The 19,882-nt window shown below is 35.9% G+C and overlaps 4 protein-coding genes across 7 annotated transcripts; 2 read left to right on the top strand and 2 right to left on the bottom strand.

The window, feature by feature from the left end:
* Positions 1-58: 58 nt before the first annotated feature.
* Positions 59-12,791, top strand: LOC129885496 (B3 domain-containing protein At5g60140-like). Of its 4 annotated transcripts, XM_055959789.1 has the most exons (13): positions 59-650; positions 3,201-3,467; positions 3,566-3,638; positions 3,926-4,023; positions 4,275-4,827; positions 5,037-5,229; positions 7,499-8,042; positions 10,213-10,356; positions 10,715-10,857; positions 10,950-11,224; positions 11,604-11,734; positions 12,142-12,284; positions 12,379-12,791. In XM_055959789.1, the coding sequence occupies exons 6-13, from the start codon at positions 5,065-5,067 to the stop codon at positions 12,643-12,645; spliced, it is 1,812 nt and encodes a 603-aa protein (XP_055815764.1). In that variant the 5' UTR covers positions 59-650; positions 3,201-3,467; positions 3,566-3,638; positions 3,926-4,023; positions 4,275-4,827; positions 5,037-5,064; the 3' UTR covers positions 12,646-12,791. The 4 variants fall into 4 exon arrangements, with proteins under 4 accessions (XP_055815764.1, XP_055815766.1, XP_055815765.1 ...); XM_055959791.1 differs by lacking the exon at positions 4,275-4,827 and having other exon boundaries at positions 3,566-4,023; XM_055959790.1 differs by lacking the exons at positions 59-650; positions 3,201-3,467; positions 3,566-3,638 and having other exon boundaries at positions 3,842-4,023; positions 4,496-4,827.
* Positions 12,792-12,949: 158 nt separating this feature from the next.
* Positions 12,950-13,786, top strand: LOC129885499 (uncharacterized). Its single transcript, XM_055959794.1, has 2 exons — positions 12,950-13,170; positions 13,251-13,786. Exon 2 carries the CDS (start codon positions 13,269-13,271, stop codon positions 13,638-13,640), a length of 372 nt encoding a protein of 123 aa, XP_055815769.1. The 5' UTR covers positions 12,950-13,170; positions 13,251-13,268; the 3' UTR covers positions 13,641-13,786.
* Positions 13,787-13,950: 164 nt separating this feature from the next.
* Positions 13,951-15,891, bottom strand: LOC129885497 (uncharacterized). The gene has a single exon (XM_055959793.1). The coding sequence runs from the start codon at positions 15,532-15,534 to the stop codon at positions 14,260-14,262; it is 1,275 nt and encodes a 424-aa protein (XP_055815768.1). The 5' UTR covers positions 15,535-15,891; the 3' UTR covers positions 13,951-14,259.
* A 508-nt stretch (positions 15,892-16,399) lies between these two features.
* LOC129885494 (pentatricopeptide repeat-containing protein At2g15630, mitochondrial) lies at positions 16,400-19,094 on the bottom strand. The gene has a single exon (XM_055959787.1). The coding sequence runs from the start codon at positions 18,979-18,981 to the stop codon at positions 17,128-17,130; it is 1,854 nt and encodes a 617-aa protein (XP_055815762.1). The 5' UTR covers positions 18,982-19,094; the 3' UTR covers positions 16,400-17,127.
* Between the last annotated feature and the right edge of the window lie 788 nt (positions 19,095-19,882).

Here is a 19,882-nt window from a genome sequence, read left to right as displayed (position 1 = left end):
TGTATCCAGATGAGTGTTAGGTTTGTGACAACTTACAGCTTAGTGTGTGAAATAGATAAACTCGAAGGATTAAACTTTGGTCTTGCTATGAAACAAGAAGCAGAACAAACAAATTACATGACAGACGGCTATTAAATGCAAAGAATTTAAACCTATCTGGCGATAGCAGTTTAACTAAGTCACTCGGTGGCAAATTGGTTTGGCAAAGTATGAAAACTCCTGTGCATTCTGCGGCGGACGCTGGAGGTATGATTAATCCAAATAATACACAAGTGGGAATTGAAAACAATATACTTCATTTCAATGAAAGTAAATATACACAGACTCCAGATGCATTTGGACTGGTGTCTGCAAATAAATCCAATTGCAAGATCGGCTAGTTTGTTTTCCAACAAAATATTGTAAGTTTGAAAATTTATCTGCATCATATTGAGAGTTAATTTGATAAATTGCATATACAAGGAAATCATTCAGCATCCAGCATCCAGCAATGGAAGAATCTGTAGAGCGTGGATGGTATGATCGTCACAAAAGAGGACAACCTAGTGCTTCAGAAGTGGGCAGGGTCATTAAAGCTGCCAAAATGTCATGCCAGAAAATCCTTTCTTGCAGATTCTTGAAAAATATAACATTGTAGGGACCGTATTCTGGTAAGCCTTCGTCTCTATACATTAAATTAAATATGTCATTTTTCCTTTGTAAAATGATTATGATGGAATCATGGAAATGGAAGAGTTGACTTAAGATTACTTGAAATAACTGGATGTGAAAAAAAAGGGTTTGGAGGTTTAAAATTGGCTGTGGAGGAGGAAGAAAAAAATGAACATAAAAAATGATATTTTTTTGTATATCTCAACATGATCTTGTAGTCATATAAATGTCATGAATTGTTTAAGACTGCAAGTTCTAAAACGTTTTAAAACAAATAGGTGGATCACAGGATTTGAGGTGTCTACAAACAATGAGAGGAGTCTGGAGGTAACACATCTCCAATATGCAGATGACACTTCTGATTTTTTGTGATGCAGATGAGGAACAATTAAGGTACTTCAGGGTCATTCTGGTGCTTTTTGAAGGCATGTCAGGTCTTCACAGCAACTGGGGAAAGAGCCATTTGTATCCCATAAACTTGGTCACTAATATGGAGCTTCTGGCCTCTGGTGCTAGGAGGTGAGGTGGGAGCACTGCCTGCTGTCTACCTGGGGATGCCACTGGGGGAAAAATCAAAGTCCAAAGAAATTTGGAATTCTGTCTTGGAGAAATGTGAGAGGAAGTTGGTCAGATTAAAAGCATAATATTTATCAATGGGGGGCAGGCTCACCTCGATCAATGTAGTCCTGGATGCCCTTTCTACACATGCTAACTTTTTTCCCAATACCTGTAGAAGGAAATTTTTTTGGCAAGGAAACAAGAAAAGAAAGGGATACCATCTGGTAAAATGGAAAGTTCTGATCATAGGAAAAAAACAAGGAGGATTAGGCATCAAAATCTTGAAGAACCAAAGCAAGGCTCTAAAGCTGAAATGGTTGTGGAGATATGCTCATGAACCAGACTCAATGTGGAGCAGGGTGATTAAACTGAAGTATGGAGAGATGGATTCATGGGTCACCAAGGAAGCAACCAACCCCTACGGTGTTACTGTTTGGAGATCAATTAGGAACTGGTGGCCTTTCCCAAGGAATCATACTGCTATAACAGTACACAATGGTATCAGTACAGGTTTCTGGAAAGATAGATGGCTTGGTTATAGTAATTTGTTAGAGATCTTCCCAAACATCTTTGACTTAGCACTACATAAAGACAGGACAGTGTCTGGAACATGGTCTCCTCAAGGATGGGATCTATCTCTCAAAAGGAATTTAAATGACTGGGAAGTCTATAGATTAGCTGAGTTCTTTAAAATGTTGGATTCATTTCAAGGTTTGATGGAAGGGGAGGATTGCCTGTGGTGGACAGAGCACAACAAAGGAAAATACAAAGTGAGCTCAGTTTACAAGGTCATAAACAGGCTCCACTAACCCTCAACTTGCCTTGGAGACAAATCTGGAAAGCCAAAGTTCCACTTAAGGTGGCATGTTTCACTTGGCTGCTAGCAAAGGAGGCTGTACTAACACATGAGAATCTAAGGAAAAGAGACAACTTTCTGGTGACACATTGTTGTTTATGTGGGGAAGCAGCTGAGACAGTTGGACAACTGTTCTTACATTGCAAAGTAGGCAGTACTAACACATGAGAATCTAAGGAAAAGAGAACTTTATGGTGACACATTGTTGTTTATGTGGGGAAGCAGCTGAGACAGTTGGACATCTGTTCTTACATTGCAAAATCACTAATCAACTGTGGAAGATTTTCATCAATCTCAGAGGCATTCAATAGACAATGCCTAGTAAGATTGTTGACATTCTCTCAAGTTGGGAGGAAGCAGGAATTGGGGTAGAGAACAGAAGTTATTGGAGAACTATTCCAGAATGCATTTGGTGGACCATTTGGACAGAAAGGAATGCTAGAAGCTTTGAGGATAGAAGCAGATACCTACAAATGATCAAAACAGATTGTATTCTGTTATAATGTCTTTGGTGTACAAAGAGCTCCCCTATAGATGCTGAAGCAATCCTAGAAGTACTAGAATCATGCTAGGCTTGCTGTTTTTGTTCTTACATTTTCGTTCTTTTTTGTAAAGGGGTTTTCAGTACTATCTAAGTACTGGTTTATAATACAAATTGTTACCTTCTCAACAGAAAAAAAAGGTTTTAAAAAGGTTTGGTTGTTCGGTTCTCTGAAAACACCAGCCTAAGGGAAATTTTTGTGGACTGAAGTCTGGTTTATTTACATTCGAATGTTAAACCAGTATCTGGTCTACTTCTATTAGAATTGCTATGTTTGGTTGGAAAATTTGGAATGACCATGACTTCACTTGCAAAACACTGAATTCTTTATGTTTTCTCTGTTCATCCTATATATGTGAATTAACTCTAGCTCTAAAGATTTGGTGTTAAAGACAAGTGCAACTGGTATTGTGATGATCGAAAAAGCCTTACTGAAGATAGATAAAAGAGCAGTCTTTTTCGAGACGTTTCATCCTACAGTCAATAGTGAACTGATAATATTCTGCTTATGCTCATCATTTACAAGCATATAAGTGAATTCCAGCTCATTTTCTTGCTGATTTTTCTTCTTCTTTTGACTTTCTTAATTTGTAGGGAATCCTACCTGAGTTTTTTAGGCATATTTCAGAAGAATCACCTGATAAAGCACTCTTAAGTGTCTTTCTGGAGGCACTTGGAATGTGAAACTACAATGTGATGCTTGGGCTTGCTTATACACAAATGTTGGAAGAAATTTCAGAAAAATTACCAACTAGAATATGGGGAACTTCTCGTGTTTAGGTACGATGGCGCTGTTATTTACTTGGGACTGTGACTTTTGAGCCGAGGGTCTTTCGGAAACAGCCTTTCTATCTCCATGAGGTAGTGGTAAGGTCTGCGTACATCCTACCCTCTCCAGACCCCACTTGTGGGATTTCACTTGTTGTTGTTGTTGTTGTTGTTTGCGCTGCTATTTACAGTAAGAATGGACTTGAGAGATGTATGAAGTTAACAACCATGGGAAAAAATCAACAAGCTTCAACATATGATGGGGTAAGGAAGTGAAGAAGGCTAGCAAAATAACCTTACAGTTCCAAATTCCCTAAACAGACTTGTGTGGACGTAGAAAATGGCACAGGTTTAATGATTTAAATTCATAGCCTTCCAATTCTTCTAGCTGTCGTTGAAAGGTAACATATGATGGACTAATAGTGATCGGATTTAGACTCTTAGCGACCAAATTTTCCTTTGCTAAACTTTACCTTTTCTCTTGTAGTGTAATGATTTATACATTTTATTAAATTGAATTAACTAAACACTACTATGTTGTGTTTCCTCAGAACATGAAACTCCAAGAAAAGGAGCTGCAATTGAGAAAGCAGAGGACCTTCTCACTCCAAAAAATCCTCAATTCGTGAAATGCTTGGCTTGTTTCTTGGTAAGTGTTTTCTTAACTAGTTTAATAAGTTTTGTTTTTTACACAAAAATCCCACCAGATTCACTAGTATAGATGGATTATACACTGATTGTACATATATTATACATCCGTCAACTATTTTTAGCTTAAGCAGTTGGTTGGGCGGTTGTTAAGGTTAATTTAGTAAGCTTTTTTTCCCCGCTTCCGCTCATGCTTTATTAGTTTCTGGTGACCAATTATCTTTGAAATGTGTAACAAGTTTTCTAATGCAGTATGTTCCAAAGTCCTTTTGTGAATGACTTTCAAAATCAGACAATAAGACAACAGTTTTTCTTCATAATTCAGAAGGAAAAGAGTGGAAAGTGAATTGTATAACACAAATAGGATATCACACTTTATGTGAGAGATGGAAAAAGTTTTTGACCTCGCCGCTACTGAGATTGATTATCAATTTAGAAGTCATGGCAATGCTAAAGTACGTGATGTTGGTCAGGATCTTTCACTCAGAAAGAAAAAAATTATTGGTGATAAGGATGGCTAGAACTCTGTTGAAATCGTGGATCCCTTGGAAACTGAGCAAGGACCAGAGAGTTCACCTAAGTATCTGGATGTTGGCACAGAGCCAAAAGACATAAAAGTACACCTGGAAGGATTAAGCTTTTGCGTTGCTATGAAACAAGAAGCAGAACAATCAAATTACATGACAACAGACAGCTATTAAATGCAAAGAATTCAAACATATCGGACAATAGCAGTTTAACTAGGCCACTGGGTGGCAAATTAGTTCGATGAAAAGTCCTATACATTCTGCAGCGGCAACTGGAGGTATGACTAATCCAAATAATGCACAAGAGTGAAGTAAAACCAATATACTTCATTTTAATTAAATAAAATATACAGAGATCCCAGATGCATTTGGACCAATATCTTCAAATGAAACCAACTACAAGACTGGATAGTTTGTTTTCCAACAAAATATTGTAAGCTTGAAAATTTATTTGCATCATGTTGAGAGCTAATTTGATAAATTGCAGGTACAAGGAAATCATTCACTGGCAAGCAATGGGAGAATCTGTAGGGCGTGGAAGGTATGATTGTTGCAAAAGAGGACAACCGAGTGCTTCAGAATCGAGCAGGGCCATTAGAGCTGCCAAAATGTTCATGCCAGAAAATCCTCACTTTTTGCACATCCTTGAAAAATATAAGATTGTACGGCACCATATTCTGGTACGCCTTTTTCCCTATACATTAAACTGGATATGTCGTTTTTTCCTGTTTAAAGTGTTTTGTATCTCAATATATTCATACTCATGCATATTAATCTTGCATTCTTCGTGATGTATACTTCAAAATTCGTCATAATCTGCAGTATATACTAGTTGACTTTGTCCAAAAGTATATGCCAAAGACTTCAAAACTAATTTGACTTCAAGATTCTGATGGAATTAAGTGGAATGTCCATTGCATCATGAGGAAAATGCAAATGTTTTTAAGCAAAGGATGGTTGGGATTTGTTATGGATTTAATGGTAGGTGATGCTTGTTTCTGAGTTGATCAAGGACCTTCAGGCTGATGAATTTATACTAAATGTGCATATATTCCGCAATAAGGTGGAACAAAAATCAATAAATTGACACACTTTACCCTTTTTCATTTTTGCATTTTTTCCTCCCATGCTCTCCGTTGGTCACCAATCAGCTAAAGGTCTCTACGATTCTTCACTACATATACATACTTGACAAAGTTCAACTGTATTGAGGGAGAATCGTTTATCTCAATTGCGATTGCTTCATAAAATTCTGAATTGCAAACGTCAATAAATGCAAAGTACTCTATTTAATTAATTGGGGTTAGGGACGTCAATCGAACGGGTTGAGTTAATTAAAAGTCGGGTCATGTTTTCATGGGCTAATTTTGTCAACCTAAAATGGGATGAAAACTGTAGTTAAGAACCTCAATTTTCAAAGAGCAAAACACGTACTTTGTTGTCATCTAAAAATTAGAAATCTAGGGGCTTCTTTTTCTCATTTCGTTATTTATTTATTTCAAATGTTTCATTTTGTTTTACCGGACGTTTTCATTTTTTAACTTTGAATTTTCAAGTATGATCCATTTTTTTTACTAAAATACCTTATGAAATTGTTCCTTTGCATTAACTACTTTGATAAGTTACCACATAAGTTATAATTACTCTAATAGTACCGTTACTTTCTTTTTTTTTTCCTTGCAAGCATAAAAATAACATATTTACTCGAAACTTTTATATAACTTTACTATAGACCCTTGTGGTCGGGCCCTTCCCCGAATCCTGCGCATAGTGGGAGCTTTAGTGCACTTTATTTTACTCTTTTATCGATGATAATGACCACATTATCTTTTTGCTTAATTCTTTTACAAGAATGTTTCCTTAACAACGGTGGCCACTAATAACACGCTATTACTATTAAAAAAAAGGGCAGCCCGGTGCACTAAAGCTCCCGCTATGCGTAGGGTTCGGGGAAGGGCCCGACCACAAGGGTCTATTGTACGCAGCCTTACTTTGCATTTCTGCCAGAGGCTGTTTCCAAGGCTTGAACCCGTGACCTCCTGGTCACATGACAACAACTTTACTAGTTACCACTAATAACACGCTATTACTATTACTAGCGTCAAAAGATATTCTTGTAAGATATTTATAATATTTTCCTCCTTATATATTCTCCTACAATATTAATGAACCTTGTAGGGTTAAGGTTGCCGCAAATTCCTCTTTCTCTTAAAGAAACTTGTAGGTTTTAAGGTGCCGCCGCGAATTCTTCTATTCTCTTAAAGAAGCTTGTAGTGTTAAAGTCGTAAAAATTTGACAACCAAAAAGAACATGGAAAAGAGCTTCTTTAAGGTTTTCAACCCTAAAACCAGTGCAAAACAGATGGTAAGTATACTTCCCCCCTCATGGTATTTGATTTCTCAGGACTTTTTTCTTGAATTCTTTTTCTTTTTGGAGATGCGGGCATTGGATAGGGGGAAGGGAAGGCCTTGGTGAGAGTTAGATATGCAAAACTAAATATGAATGAACTCTTGATATTTTACATTTTTCTAACTGTACATTCCCTCTCATCGGCACGAGGGGGAAGAGGTTAAGAAGATGCCTTTGTGTGATGCAACGTTTTATACCAAGATTATATATGTTAAATTTTCTATTCTATACTAGTATTATATAGAATTGAGTCGGTAGATGTCATAAATTGCATATATCATTTCCAAATGACCATATTATGAGTGTTAATGGAAGTAACTTTGCAGTAAACTATGAGAAAGTCTTAGATTTTATTTTGTACGTTTTGAAATACTTACATTCTTTTGACTTCTAACATCGAAAATCTCAAATTTTGAGTTTATTTGAAATATTTTTCCATCTTATACTGGCTGATTTTATGATATGGGTCAAGCTGATTATAAGAAATTGTTGTTGTTCTACATTTTATTAAAAAATTAAGCTTCTTTTTTTTTCCCACAGAAAATCCCCACAAGTTATACCAATTACAAGAATGGAAAGATACCTAGGAATGTTTCTCTTCGGGATCGGTTTGGCAATATATGGCCTATTGGAGTGACCAAAGCAGAAAGAGAGTTTTATTTTCAATACGGATGGGAGAAATTCATTGAGGACAACACTTTAGAGGATGGAGACATTTTTGTATTTTATTATGACGGAAATGGAACATTTGACTTAAAAATACTTGGAATAAGAACTAGATGTGAAAAGAAAGGGGTTGGAGGTTTGAAATTGGTTGTGGAGGAGGAAGAAAAAAATGAACATCAAAAGAGTGTAGAGCCAAAAGGAAAAAAATTGGCTAGTAATAGCAGCAGTAGTTCTTCTTTTGATGATAGTGATGACGATTACATGGTAGAAGAAGAAGAGAACAAGGGATACGAAGTTGTAGTAGTAGAAGAAGAGGACGAGAGATACGAAGTCGTAGTAGAAGAAGCTGAAGAAGATGATGAAGTGGAAGAGAATGAAAGGGCTGACACATTTAAGAAAAAGGCACCACATTCAAAAGGTAGACACAAATTAAAGATTTTTATGTCTGCTTCTCTATTTCATTTTATATGCAATTCAATTCTTTTCTTGTGAGAGGAAAACATAACAAAGGCATTTACCTACAAGTTTAAATTCTGCATAAGGGCAAGTCCCCATTCCAACAAGAAAAATAAGAAATAATTTGCAGTAGACTGGCGTTTAAATTCATCTAGTTTGTAGTAATAGATCTGGTAGTTAAGCCAATTGATTGGCGTTAAGTCTGTAGTGTAGTTCATTTACTTTTGAATGTTAAACCATTATCTGCTCTACTTCTGTTAGAATTGCTAGGATTGGTTGGAAAATTTGGAATGACTATGACTTCACTTGCAAAACACTAAACTCTTTAATGTTTTTCTCTGTTCATCCGATGTATAATTTGTTGGAGAAAATATCATAAATTACAATTGAAAAACAAAATGAACAAAAATGAATAAATATTCAAGTTGAGGCATGGATATATCTCTCTTTTTAAAGAGATTCAAGTCCATTGTGATATAACCTTTACGGATTCAACAATATAACTTTTGATTTGTCCCTTCCAGAATGCAAGAATCTGACAACATCGTATAACTCAAACAACTCTAGATTATTTGAGGAGTTTAAAGCTCCACCAATAAGAACGCCTTTTCTTTAATATAAAATTACTCTTTTGTGTGTAGTGAATAAGTTAGAGACGTACAATATTTTTCCTTCTGTCAACTCTCTTTTTACTACACACCCACCCTCATGCTTATCATGCACACTACAATATTTTCTCACACACAATATAATATTTCTCATTTTTCAACTCATAGAAGAAACACCTCTCTATATATAGGTATAGGAATTCTTTCCGTAGAGTAAATTAGAGAGTAGTGAGATATTAAGGTAGGTACGACATGTGATAGTGGTTACAATATTTAAATCTTAATGGAGTAAATTAGTGGTGAAAATGTCATAGTACTTACAAAAGTTGCACCAAAGAATTAACACCCACTTTCACCAATAACTTATGCAAATTAATATTATTATTTTATTATTAAATTACATTTTTGATCCAACATAATCTATACAGGTAAAGTGAATTTCTCAGGTAGTCATCCAATTTATGATTTCTGTTTGCAAATGTTATTACATTATTTTTTGTCATTTTAAATTCAGTGACCATAATATCTCTTGAAGTCTAACAGTCCGGTAGAATATCTCTTTTTTGTAGGCTTTCACAAACCATGCTTAGTGTAGATGTAGTTAATTTTTAAACGATTTGATTGTTTAATATTTGTTACATTATTGATATTAAACTTTTATATGTTGACAGTATAAAGTACTTTTTAATTTCACTTATAAGTTAATTATATGTCACTATCGATATCAAGCATGGATTGACAAATGGGAAAAAACCTAATAGCAACAACACTGTACTGGTAGTATAAAATTATGAACATCGATCGTGTATATGAGTTAAATCCAAAATCTAAACTCAAAAGTAGAATATGATTGAATGTTCACAGAAAATACTTACTATAATTGAATGTTCACAAAAAATACTTACTCGTATCCAATATTTATATTTGTATCAGATCACACAATTTGGCCATATATAGAGTTACTAATCAGAAGGAGTAAACATATTAGTTAACCATGGTTAACTTATGGGAGCTTATATACACAACATGTCTTACATTTATAGCGTATGACATGTGAAAACGCCATAAAAATTTGTGGTTTTGCATCATTTTGCCCTGTATAGTTTACTAATTTTTCAATCCTTTTATGTAATGCAGGCACTATTTTTAGCTGTTTTCCTTTAATATTCTAGGTGGTCCTGTCCGGTCCCACCTTCCAAATTTTTATTAAAAAACACTATCAACTTCTTGTACTACTTTTTTGCTTAATCTTCTTTTAGGAAAATTCTCCATCTTCATTCTTTTTTTGGTATTTGATTTTGCATCTTATCTTCATTCTTCATTGCTATGTGATAACCTAGTAAGGAAGCTATGAATTCCTGAAAATAATAATAATGTAGGGGTAAGACTGAAACTTTATGAGGACATTATTGCACTCTTTTATTTTTCTTTTCATATTTGCCTTAAAAGTTCTTGTAAATTAACTCTAGCTCTAAAGAATTGGTGTTAAAGAAAGTGCAACTGATATTGTGATGATGGAAAAAGCCTCAGTGAAGATAGATAAGGCACCACGTTCAAAACGTAGACGCGTGGAAGAAACTAAGGAGGGGGAATATGAAGACGAGGAGGAAGAGGAAGAACAGAATGAAAGGGCTGGCACACTTAAGCAAAAGGTGTCATGTTCAAAAGGTAGCTACAAATTAAAGATCGATATATCTACTCCTCTTTTTCATTTTATATGCAATTCAATTCTTTTCTTGTTAATATGCTACTGCAAAAATTGACATATTTGTATATTTGGGCATGATCTTGTAGTCATATTAATGTCATGAAATGTTAATTGTTAAAGACTACAAGTTCTAAAGGGTTTTAAAAAGGTCCGGTTGTTTGGTTCGTTGACAAAACGAGCCTAACACTTTTGATATGTTCCAAAGGTATTCTTTCTTGAAGTCAGTGTTCAATAAAATACCACCACGTAAAATGAAATGAATGGAGTATCTCTGATATTTTTGTTTGTAAACCTAACCAGTTAACTTTCTTCATTCAGCTGGATATAAAAGAACCGCTGCTCGCAAGGTGTGGGATCGCCATGACCAATTTGGGGCAGAAATATTCAAAAGTGGACGTGCAACTCAGCCAAAAAATCCTTACTTCATAGCGAAAATACAAGCAAAAGGGAGAGATCAACTAGTAATTAAAAGCCTATAACTATTCTAGTGAATGATTTTATAGTTTAATCTTATAGCATTCTCATTTAACAAAGTTTTTTTTCCTAATTGCAGTACGTTCCAATTGATGTGGTGAAAGACTTCAATCTTGAACTCCCTTCAAGTATGACCGTTCGCGACTCTACTGGCAGAGAATTTGAGACAAAACTCGAGAATTGGAAGGATGGTAGAATATGGCTTATCGGAGGATGGCACAGTTTATGTAGGCGGAACTTTGTGGAGAAAGATGTCAGGTGTATTTGTGAATTTGTGAAAGGAAAAGGCCAAAAAGACCTTTACTTGGAAGTTCAAATTCTCCATGAAGGATCAGTTTCCAATCCCAACAAGAAGTATAGTTTACTGCTACTTAACATAGCTTTTTAAATTTTTATGGCCTTAAGTTTTGTTATAAGTTGACAAGTTTTTAGGCTAAGAACTGTTTGCTGACAAAAATTGAAAACTGTTCTACTAGTGTGTATTAATAATTAGTTCAGGCAATTAAGTCTTTTAACTGGTGTTAAGACTAAAATCTGGTATATTTACATTTGAATGTTCAACCATTATTTGGTTTTCTTCTGTTTTAAATGCTCAGGGGGCAATGTTTGATCCAAATGCTTATATATATCGTTTGTGAGTTGTTTATAGTCATCTCATCGTTCTTCAAATTTTGTAATCTCCATAACAATCTTGCTTTGAAATTTTATTTAAATCCATTGTTGATGTGGCCAGACATATGGAAGAGGAAGAAGAAGATGATGATGATGATGATGATGAAGAGGAAGAAACTGAGGAGGAGGAGGAGGAGCAAGAGGAGAATCTAAGGACCGACACGTTTAAGAAAAAAGCTCCACATTCAAAAGGTAAACACAAACTAAAGATCTATATATTTACTTGACTGTTTCATTTTGTACACTATTCATTTCTTTTCTTGTTAGTATGTTACTGCAAAAACTACATCTTTGTATATTTGTACATGATCTTGTAGTCATAAAAATATTGTGAAATGTTTATGACTACAAGTTCTAAAAGGTTTTAAAAATGTTCCCTGACAAAATGAGCCTAAGCACTGTTTGTTAGTTTCTGGAACAGCAGAAAAGAATAAAGTTAAATCTCATTTTTTAGAACTTGTGATACGTGCCAAAAGTCTTCTTTCATTCTAAAGTCCATGTTCAATAAAATACCACCACGTAATGAAACAGATAAAGTATCTCTGAGTTTCCATGAGATTTCTGTTTGTGAATCTGACCAGTTAACTTTCTTAATTTAGCTAGATGCAAAAGAGACACTGGTCGCAAAGTGAGGGATATCCCTGACCAATATGGTGCAGATATATTCAAAAGTGGACGCGCAACTCAGCCAAAAAATCCTTACTTTGTAGCGAAAATACAAGCAAAAAGGAGAGATCAACTGGTAACTAAAAGCCTAAAATAGATATTCTAGCAAATGATTTTATAGTCAATCTTATAGCATTCTCATTTAACAAAGTCGTCTTTCCTAATTGCAGTACATTCCAATTGATGTGGTGAGAGACTACAAACTTGAACTCCCTTCAAGAATGACCATTCGCGATTCTGCTGGCAGAGAATTTGAGACAAAACGCAAGAACTGGAAGGACGGTAGAATATGGCTAATTGGCGGATGGCGCAGTATATGTCGGTGGAACCTTGTGGAAAAAGATGACAGGTGCATTTGTGAATTTGTGAGAGGAAAAGGCGAAAATGACATTTACTTGCAGGTTCAAGTTCTCCATGAAGGATCAATTTCCAAATAGTGAACTTGTAACAAGTGGTGTTGTTTGTAGACAAATATTGAAGACTTATCTGGTCTGTATTGATAGCTCTGACAATTAAAAGCCTGTTGACTGCTGTTAAGACTAAAGTCTGGTTTATTACATTTGAATGTTCAACAATTATTTGGTTTTCTTCTGTTTTAAATGCTGGGGTGGGTGGGAGGGGGGGGGGATCTGAATGCTTATATATCATTTGTGAGTTATTCTTCAATTTTTGGAAATACCTCCATACCAATTCTAAGAAAAGAAAGGAGAAAGAACTCATTAATGCTGCTTCTTTAGCTAAATTTGGACAAAAGGACCATGGCCCACACTTTCCTGGCCAGTTTTACAAGTTGATGAGCTATAAGATGCCTCATCCAATTTTCTTTGTCAGCCAACCATCTCAACACTCCCCTTATCCATTGCTCTCATATTCACCTCACAAAAAATAATATCCCATGTTCACCCTTTTATTATCTCTCTACTTTGGCAAACTTAAAGCACTCCACAAGCCATCACAACCAGGTAAAAACCCAATCTTTTTAGTTCTTTCTTTTCAAAGATTTTGTATAAACTTATTAAAACTTCAATTTTTTTTTGTATAGGTTGGTGGTCAGAAAACAATGGCAACAATGACAACATTCTCTGCAGCAACAGTAAGTTCAGCAGCCATTGTAGGCACAGGCAGAAACTCTTTCCAGAAAGGAACCAAAGTGAAGTACATTAGTGGATTGAATTCATTTGGAGGGCTTAAGGCAAATAACCATGTTGCCTCATTAGGTCTCCCTATGTCCACTGAACAATCTTTTGCAAAGATTGTTAGCTCGTTAAAAACCCCATCATCACAAGCCAATGGTGGAGCTTTGTCCTCTACCTGCAATGCTGCTCTTGAGATTTTCAGGATTGCTTCCATTATTCCTGGCTTGGTTCTTGTTGGAGTTGCTGTTGGATTCGTCCTCCTCCGAATTGAAGCTACTGTAGAGGAATCTGAATGAAACTTTGGTCTGTTAAACATTTTCTTTTTTCCTGCATCAAGATTCACTCTCTTTAATTCCTATAATCCTCTGTTTTGATGTAGAATTGATTTGTTTTGGATATATATGTTAAACTAATGAACTATGAGTTCTTCCAGAAACTTTAATTGTATAGTCTTCTTTTTTAAGTGTTATGTGTTGTCTGACAAGACTTTCACCGTGGTGCTCTGGACCATATAAGCAAATGCAATACCATATATCTAGCTTACTCGTTCAATATAAGAATGGAATTGAATTCCCTGTTATTTCTAGTCTTATTTCAAGATTGATGAAAAATGGAAAAAATATTTTGAAAAGCTCACCAAATTGCAAGTTGATGGGAGGTTACAATTTGGTTGTGTCGCAAAACTAATGAAAAAGTAGGTATTTTTCTGTCTCCTCAGGTTGGAGATAGTTTTTGGTTGCTTGACAAAGCATAAATAAGAAGCTGCAATCATGCATCTTGATATACATGGCGTAAAAATGTGTGTAATACAAGCTCCAACAAGGTAAGAAGTTATTCTAATAGATATCTATTAGTTCTAATACTCCACAGAAAACTAGTAACTTGCTCTATGATGAGAAAACTATAAGCATTCTCCTATACTGGACTTTTAAAGAGCTTCCATCTTTTGTGCCAAAAGATAGATACTCTTGGTCGTTGACTTCCCGCTACTTCCTCCATAGTTAAAGGAAGCCATACATATCTAGACTCACCCAAATCATCTGGATTCCAGCGATCTGCCATGAAAATAAACGAACCAGGAGAAATGGGGAGCACATATGTGCTCTGAGCAAAGAATGTGGTGACTCGAAAAACTTTGTTAGCTCCTATACATGGGTTGCCTATGGTCTCCCATGGACCCATAATTGATTCAGCCACATGAGCCAGTGCCTCATTTGGGGCCCAACCACTGCATCCTGATGTGATCATGTAGTAAGTTCCTTGGTACTTGAACAAGGTCGGGGCCTCTCTAAACTGCCCCACGAGAACCCTTGACATAACATTAGTAACATCTACATAATCTTGATCAAGAAGACCAATATGAAGCTCCCTGTTGTGCACAGAGGAGTAAATGACATATGCCTTACCATCATCATCTTTGAACAAAGTCATGTCCCTACTTTCAAAACCATGAGGCCTTTTACTATATAGATATCGAAAAGGACCAGTAGGGGAATTACTTATGGCAATTCCAACAGAGGCTTTGGTATAATTTGAATCATCAATGTGCATCCACATTACATATTTACCCGTCTTCTCATTGTAGATCACTTTAGGCCTCTCCAATACTTTAGACTTGTGAAGGTCATGATTCTCATCATGTTCATCCGCAGCTAAAACAATACCCTCATTCTTCCAAGTCCACAAATCCTTAGAAGAGTAGCAGCCAACACCAATGATGTCTACTCGAGCTACATTCTTCCCGGGAGCTCGATAAGTAGGACCATTCTTGTACTCGCCATACCAATAATACATTCTTGATCTTTCGTCATAAATAATTCCACCCCCATGAGCCTGAATAGGATGTCCATCAGTATCTAGCCAAATTATCCCAGGGTAATAGTAAAAGGTGTCATCTTTAGTATTCTTTCTAGGGTCTATGCTAGTTCTCTTGTCAGGAAAGAAAATGTGCCTGAGTTTAGAAGACTTATCAAGGAATTCATCAATTAGCATGTTGGCTTCTGAGGATTGGCTTCCTCTCGGCTGCGGAATTTGGATCTCCTCCAACTCTTCATATCTTTCTTGAATCTGCCCTTTTTGAGTAGCTCTGTAACTACCCAAATATGATAAATGAAGCAATATCAAGAACCCCACCAAGCTACAAACAAGTAAAGGGTACGAACATCTGTTTCTTGAGGAGAATCGAGTCATGGGATCGAAGCAGTTAGTGGTCAGAACTATCTTATCTGAGTTGTTCTATCAGAAGAAAAGAAAAAAAAGGAAAACCATTGGAGTAAAGTTGAGGCTAAAAAAGAAGTTTAGTTTTTTATTGTATTTCCTGGATCTCGAGACGAAAACAACTTGAACCTTAACATTTCGAATGATTCTGCTGTCTTCAACTATTTGAAGACATATTTTAAAGAACTGACCAAATTTCTTAAACAAACAGTGTTTTCAATTTTTTCTTTTGAAAATCTTATGGTCAAATGGGATCTAGGTATTTGCCCACTTACCCTTAAAATGCTTATTGGCCTTCATTTGCTTTTTTCTTAAGACAAAGTTTGGCCGGAAAACAATTCTGACTTTCTAGAGTAAGGAGACAACCGCCCTTTTCGTCGGTACCACAAAAAATTACTCTATCATCTTTTTTTTATTTGAAAATAATTTAATTTTAAATTTCTTATTTTATTCTTATAAAAAAATAATTTATATCTACATTTCTATTACTTATTTTAGACTATAAATTCTAAATTTTCTTTTTTTCTTAAATATATAATCAGTGAAATACAATCACATAAATTGAGACAGAAAAAACACCGTCTCACACCTTATGCAGAGGTTTTATATCATATTCACTCCCCCACACCCACCCCGCCACAAAAGGAACTCCATACCAAGAGTATGGACGAATCCCTATAGCCTTTTTAAATCCATATATGCAAAAGAAAATATAGAATCTATAATTACATATAACAGTTGGTGTCTGTTTGGCTTAAATAAACTAAACCAAACAAATCCAATTATCTTTTGGGGCTTATTTTAAGCACAAAATGACTTTAAGTTGATCAATCAAACATTCAAAAAAGTTAAAAACAGCTTATAAATAACTTATAAGTCAATCCAAACAGGCTCTTACAGGCATGTTTCTCCTGCATCGTGTTCGTGTTGTTTAATGATCCAAACTTACACTTTCCACAACTGGAAGAAATTTCGAGAAAATAACTTTAATTAAGGGTAGCAGCTGGATCAATCAATCATTTGTTGTTTGTTTTCTGTGGATTTAGGATCAAGAAGCCTATGTGACTCGGTGCTTTGGATTACGAGAACTTCAAGTCTCACTAAACCAGACTTTGACACCATAATTTCTGTTCTCTTTAGATCAGCCAGTGGTCATTCGATGCACAACAGGTTAAAGAAGCTAAACATGGATATAACATGTGCAAAATACACATGAAATACACCGATGTAGTCTCATGAAGCAGTGCGTGACTGGCTATGTAGTTGGGCTGTCATGTCAATCTGATCAGAAAAAATGTGAAGATGCAAGCCACTCGGGAAGGATGAACCATAACAGTATGAACGTTTCAATTTCAGTAGGTATTTCAAGCCATGTGAGTCCCCTTTTATCCAAAGAATCACCAAGAAGCTGTCAGCATTATGGAAATGATAACTATCATCATGCCTTTGATATTAATGCAAATCTCTCTCCTATTTCCCTTATAACCATCATTAACCACAATAGACACCATCCTTTCCTTGGAGTTCTCTATCTGTATGTATAAACAAGCGCCATGACAAGATACCTTATGATGCGTCTTTTCTCTCCAAGAAACTATCAACATCACCAATCCCTTCAATCAATGCAAGATAAGTGCTATCATCAGGAGTAATGCCTTTACTAACCATTTCTTTGAGAAGTTCCTCAGCAAGTACACCTTCCTGCTTTTTGCACAAACCTTGTATGAGAGCATTGTAAGTGAGAAGAGTGGGGTTAAACCCTGCACTTAACATGTCATCACGAACTTTGAATGCATCATCCATGTCACCTCTCCTACTATACCCACTGATTAGAGTGTTATAGCTGATATGATCAGGTTTAATTCCTCTTCCCCTCATCTCTTCGAGAAGCATACAAGCTTCTTCAACTTTACCCTCCCTACAATATCCTTGCATCAGAGTATTGTAGGTAACTTCATCAGGCTGAACATTCATTTTGTTCATCTCGTTCAATGTAGCAAAAGCATGCTCAACGTTATCATTGGAACAATGGCCATCAATCAATGCATTGAACATAATTAGATCTGGAAATATCCCTTTCCGCAGTATTTCAACAACCAAATCATCTGCTTCTTTCATTCTATTCCTTTTGCCCAAGACTTTGATTAGTGAAGTATAAGTGACAATCGTTGGTTGAAGACCCCTACTCAACATTTCATCATAGAACTTAAATGTCTTCTTTGCATTTCCCGCCCTGCAATAGCCATTGATCAATATGTTATATGTAATACCATCAGGAAGTACTCTCTTCTCCGACATATCTTTCAGCAAATCATCAGTTTCTGCCATTCTACCATCAAGAAACAATGCATGGATTAACAAGTTATAGGTAGCAACACTCGGCACAATGCCAATCTTAACCATCTCATCCCTGTAAAAAAATGCTTTTTCTAGATCCCCTTTACTGCAGCATGAATCTATCAGAGTGTTGTAAGTCACAGCTGTAGGGATCAACCCAAACGACCTCATTTTCTCAAACAAGGAAGAGACCTCCTTTTCCCTCCCCTCTTTCATCATCCCTCTAACTAGAGAATTGAATGTATATGAATCAGGCTCAATTCCTTTTGCTGTCATCGTCTCAAAAATCTTATTTGCTCCTTCGATATCCCCCCTCAAACAATAACCATGAATCACAGTATTATACGATACTAAATTTGGCTTAACCCCTAAACACCGCATGTGTTCAATAAACTCCTTTGCCTTCTTCAACTTGCCTTCTCTACACAGAACATTGATCATTATATTAAACGTACACACAGTAGAATTAATTTTCATCCTAAACATCTCGGCATACAAAATCCAAGCAAAATGGGTCCTATTCAATTTAAGAAAAAAACTCAACAAATCATTACAAGTCTCTACCTTTGGCAAAATTCCCTTCTGTTTCATCAAATAAAAGCACTTCAACGCATCCTCTCCCTTCTTCAATTCACAATACGCCCTTAGAAGCAAATCCAACACAATTGAACTCTTTATCTCCATCCTCTCCCGAGAACTCATAAGCCCATCAAAAATCTCATTATGCGAAGCCAAACGAGAACTGATCACTTGCTTGAGAAGGTGAGTGGCTTGTTTAGGTGAAGGGAGACGAGAGAGTATGGAAATTGCGAGGCAATAACAGGAAATGTCTAAGCAATTGGGACTGAGATTTTCGATGAAAGTGAGTACCTTGTCAGGAGATGAACGAAAGTGTGGAAGGGTGGCTGAAATCAAGGTGGGGTTTAGTTCACCTGTAACGTGTTTGATGAATTGCCACTGAGAAGAAGTAACTGATTCTCGCAGAACATCTGCAGTAATGGGAATGGCAGGAGAAGTGGATTTGGATAGAGTAAGTGCAGAGAAACGCCGGAGTGAGAGTGAAGAAAGCTTGGCGCTTCTCATGTTTGGCTGCAGCTGCCGTTCGGTAGGACAGCGCCAACTTGCTGCTGAAAAAAAACAAGCTTAGCTCAAGCCAAACAATAAAGGAGTATTGTGTTTGTTGTTTCGTAGGTATGAAACTCACACTCCCAATAGTTTAGGTATGAAACTAAAAAAAAAGATAGTTCAGATGTGTTTTTTATACTTATCTTAATTTTTTATATATTAAAATAAAATTTTTTTGGTAAAAGAACTTGAAATTAAAAAAAAGGGTTGTGATATTTGTTATTGTTATGATTTTTTTATTTTTTGTCGGTGTCATTGTTATGAATCTACCCAACACAATATGAATACGGATGTTATAGACTCGGTTATTGGCCAAGAAGAAGTAATAGGACTAAAAAGCATTCACAAAGGTTATCTATTTCAGTTACATATCATAAAAAATGTCATGACTCGATTTTCCTCATGTCATGATGACACATACTATAACCCACCAGTAGGTAAACCAATCCGTAAATTCGAAACGTCAAGTAATGGGTTTGAGAGCAAAAACTAAACAAGACTGACTAATTATAAAAGTAAGCAGAATGAATAAGCGGAAGTAAACCAAAACATGATATAAACAACTAAAAATCTCTTTCAGAATCTGAAAGTCACAAGTACAGAGTTGCTACAAAATAAAAGACGAGTACAAGTCCCGAAAGTGGACCGGACATATATGTACAACAACTGGCTCAAAAAGTAAAAGACAAGTCATCCATACTGAAGGAGACAAAAGTGATCCAGAAACGCCAAGTGCTCACCGTGGTCTCCAAATCTGACTGCAACAGGCCCGATTTATTCATGACGACAGTTGATGCTCGGTCCTGCATCACGAAAGTAGATGCAGAGTGTAGTATGAGTACTAAGACAACAAATACCT

Source organism: Solanum dulcamara, chromosome 4, assembly GCF_947179165.1.
Source record: "Solanum dulcamara chromosome 4, daSolDulc1.2, whole genome shotgun sequence".
Taxonomy (NCBI): domain Eukaryota; kingdom Viridiplantae; phylum Streptophyta; class Magnoliopsida; order Solanales; family Solanaceae; genus Solanum; species Solanum dulcamara.
This window is presented reverse-complemented; position numbering and strand designations above follow the sequence as displayed.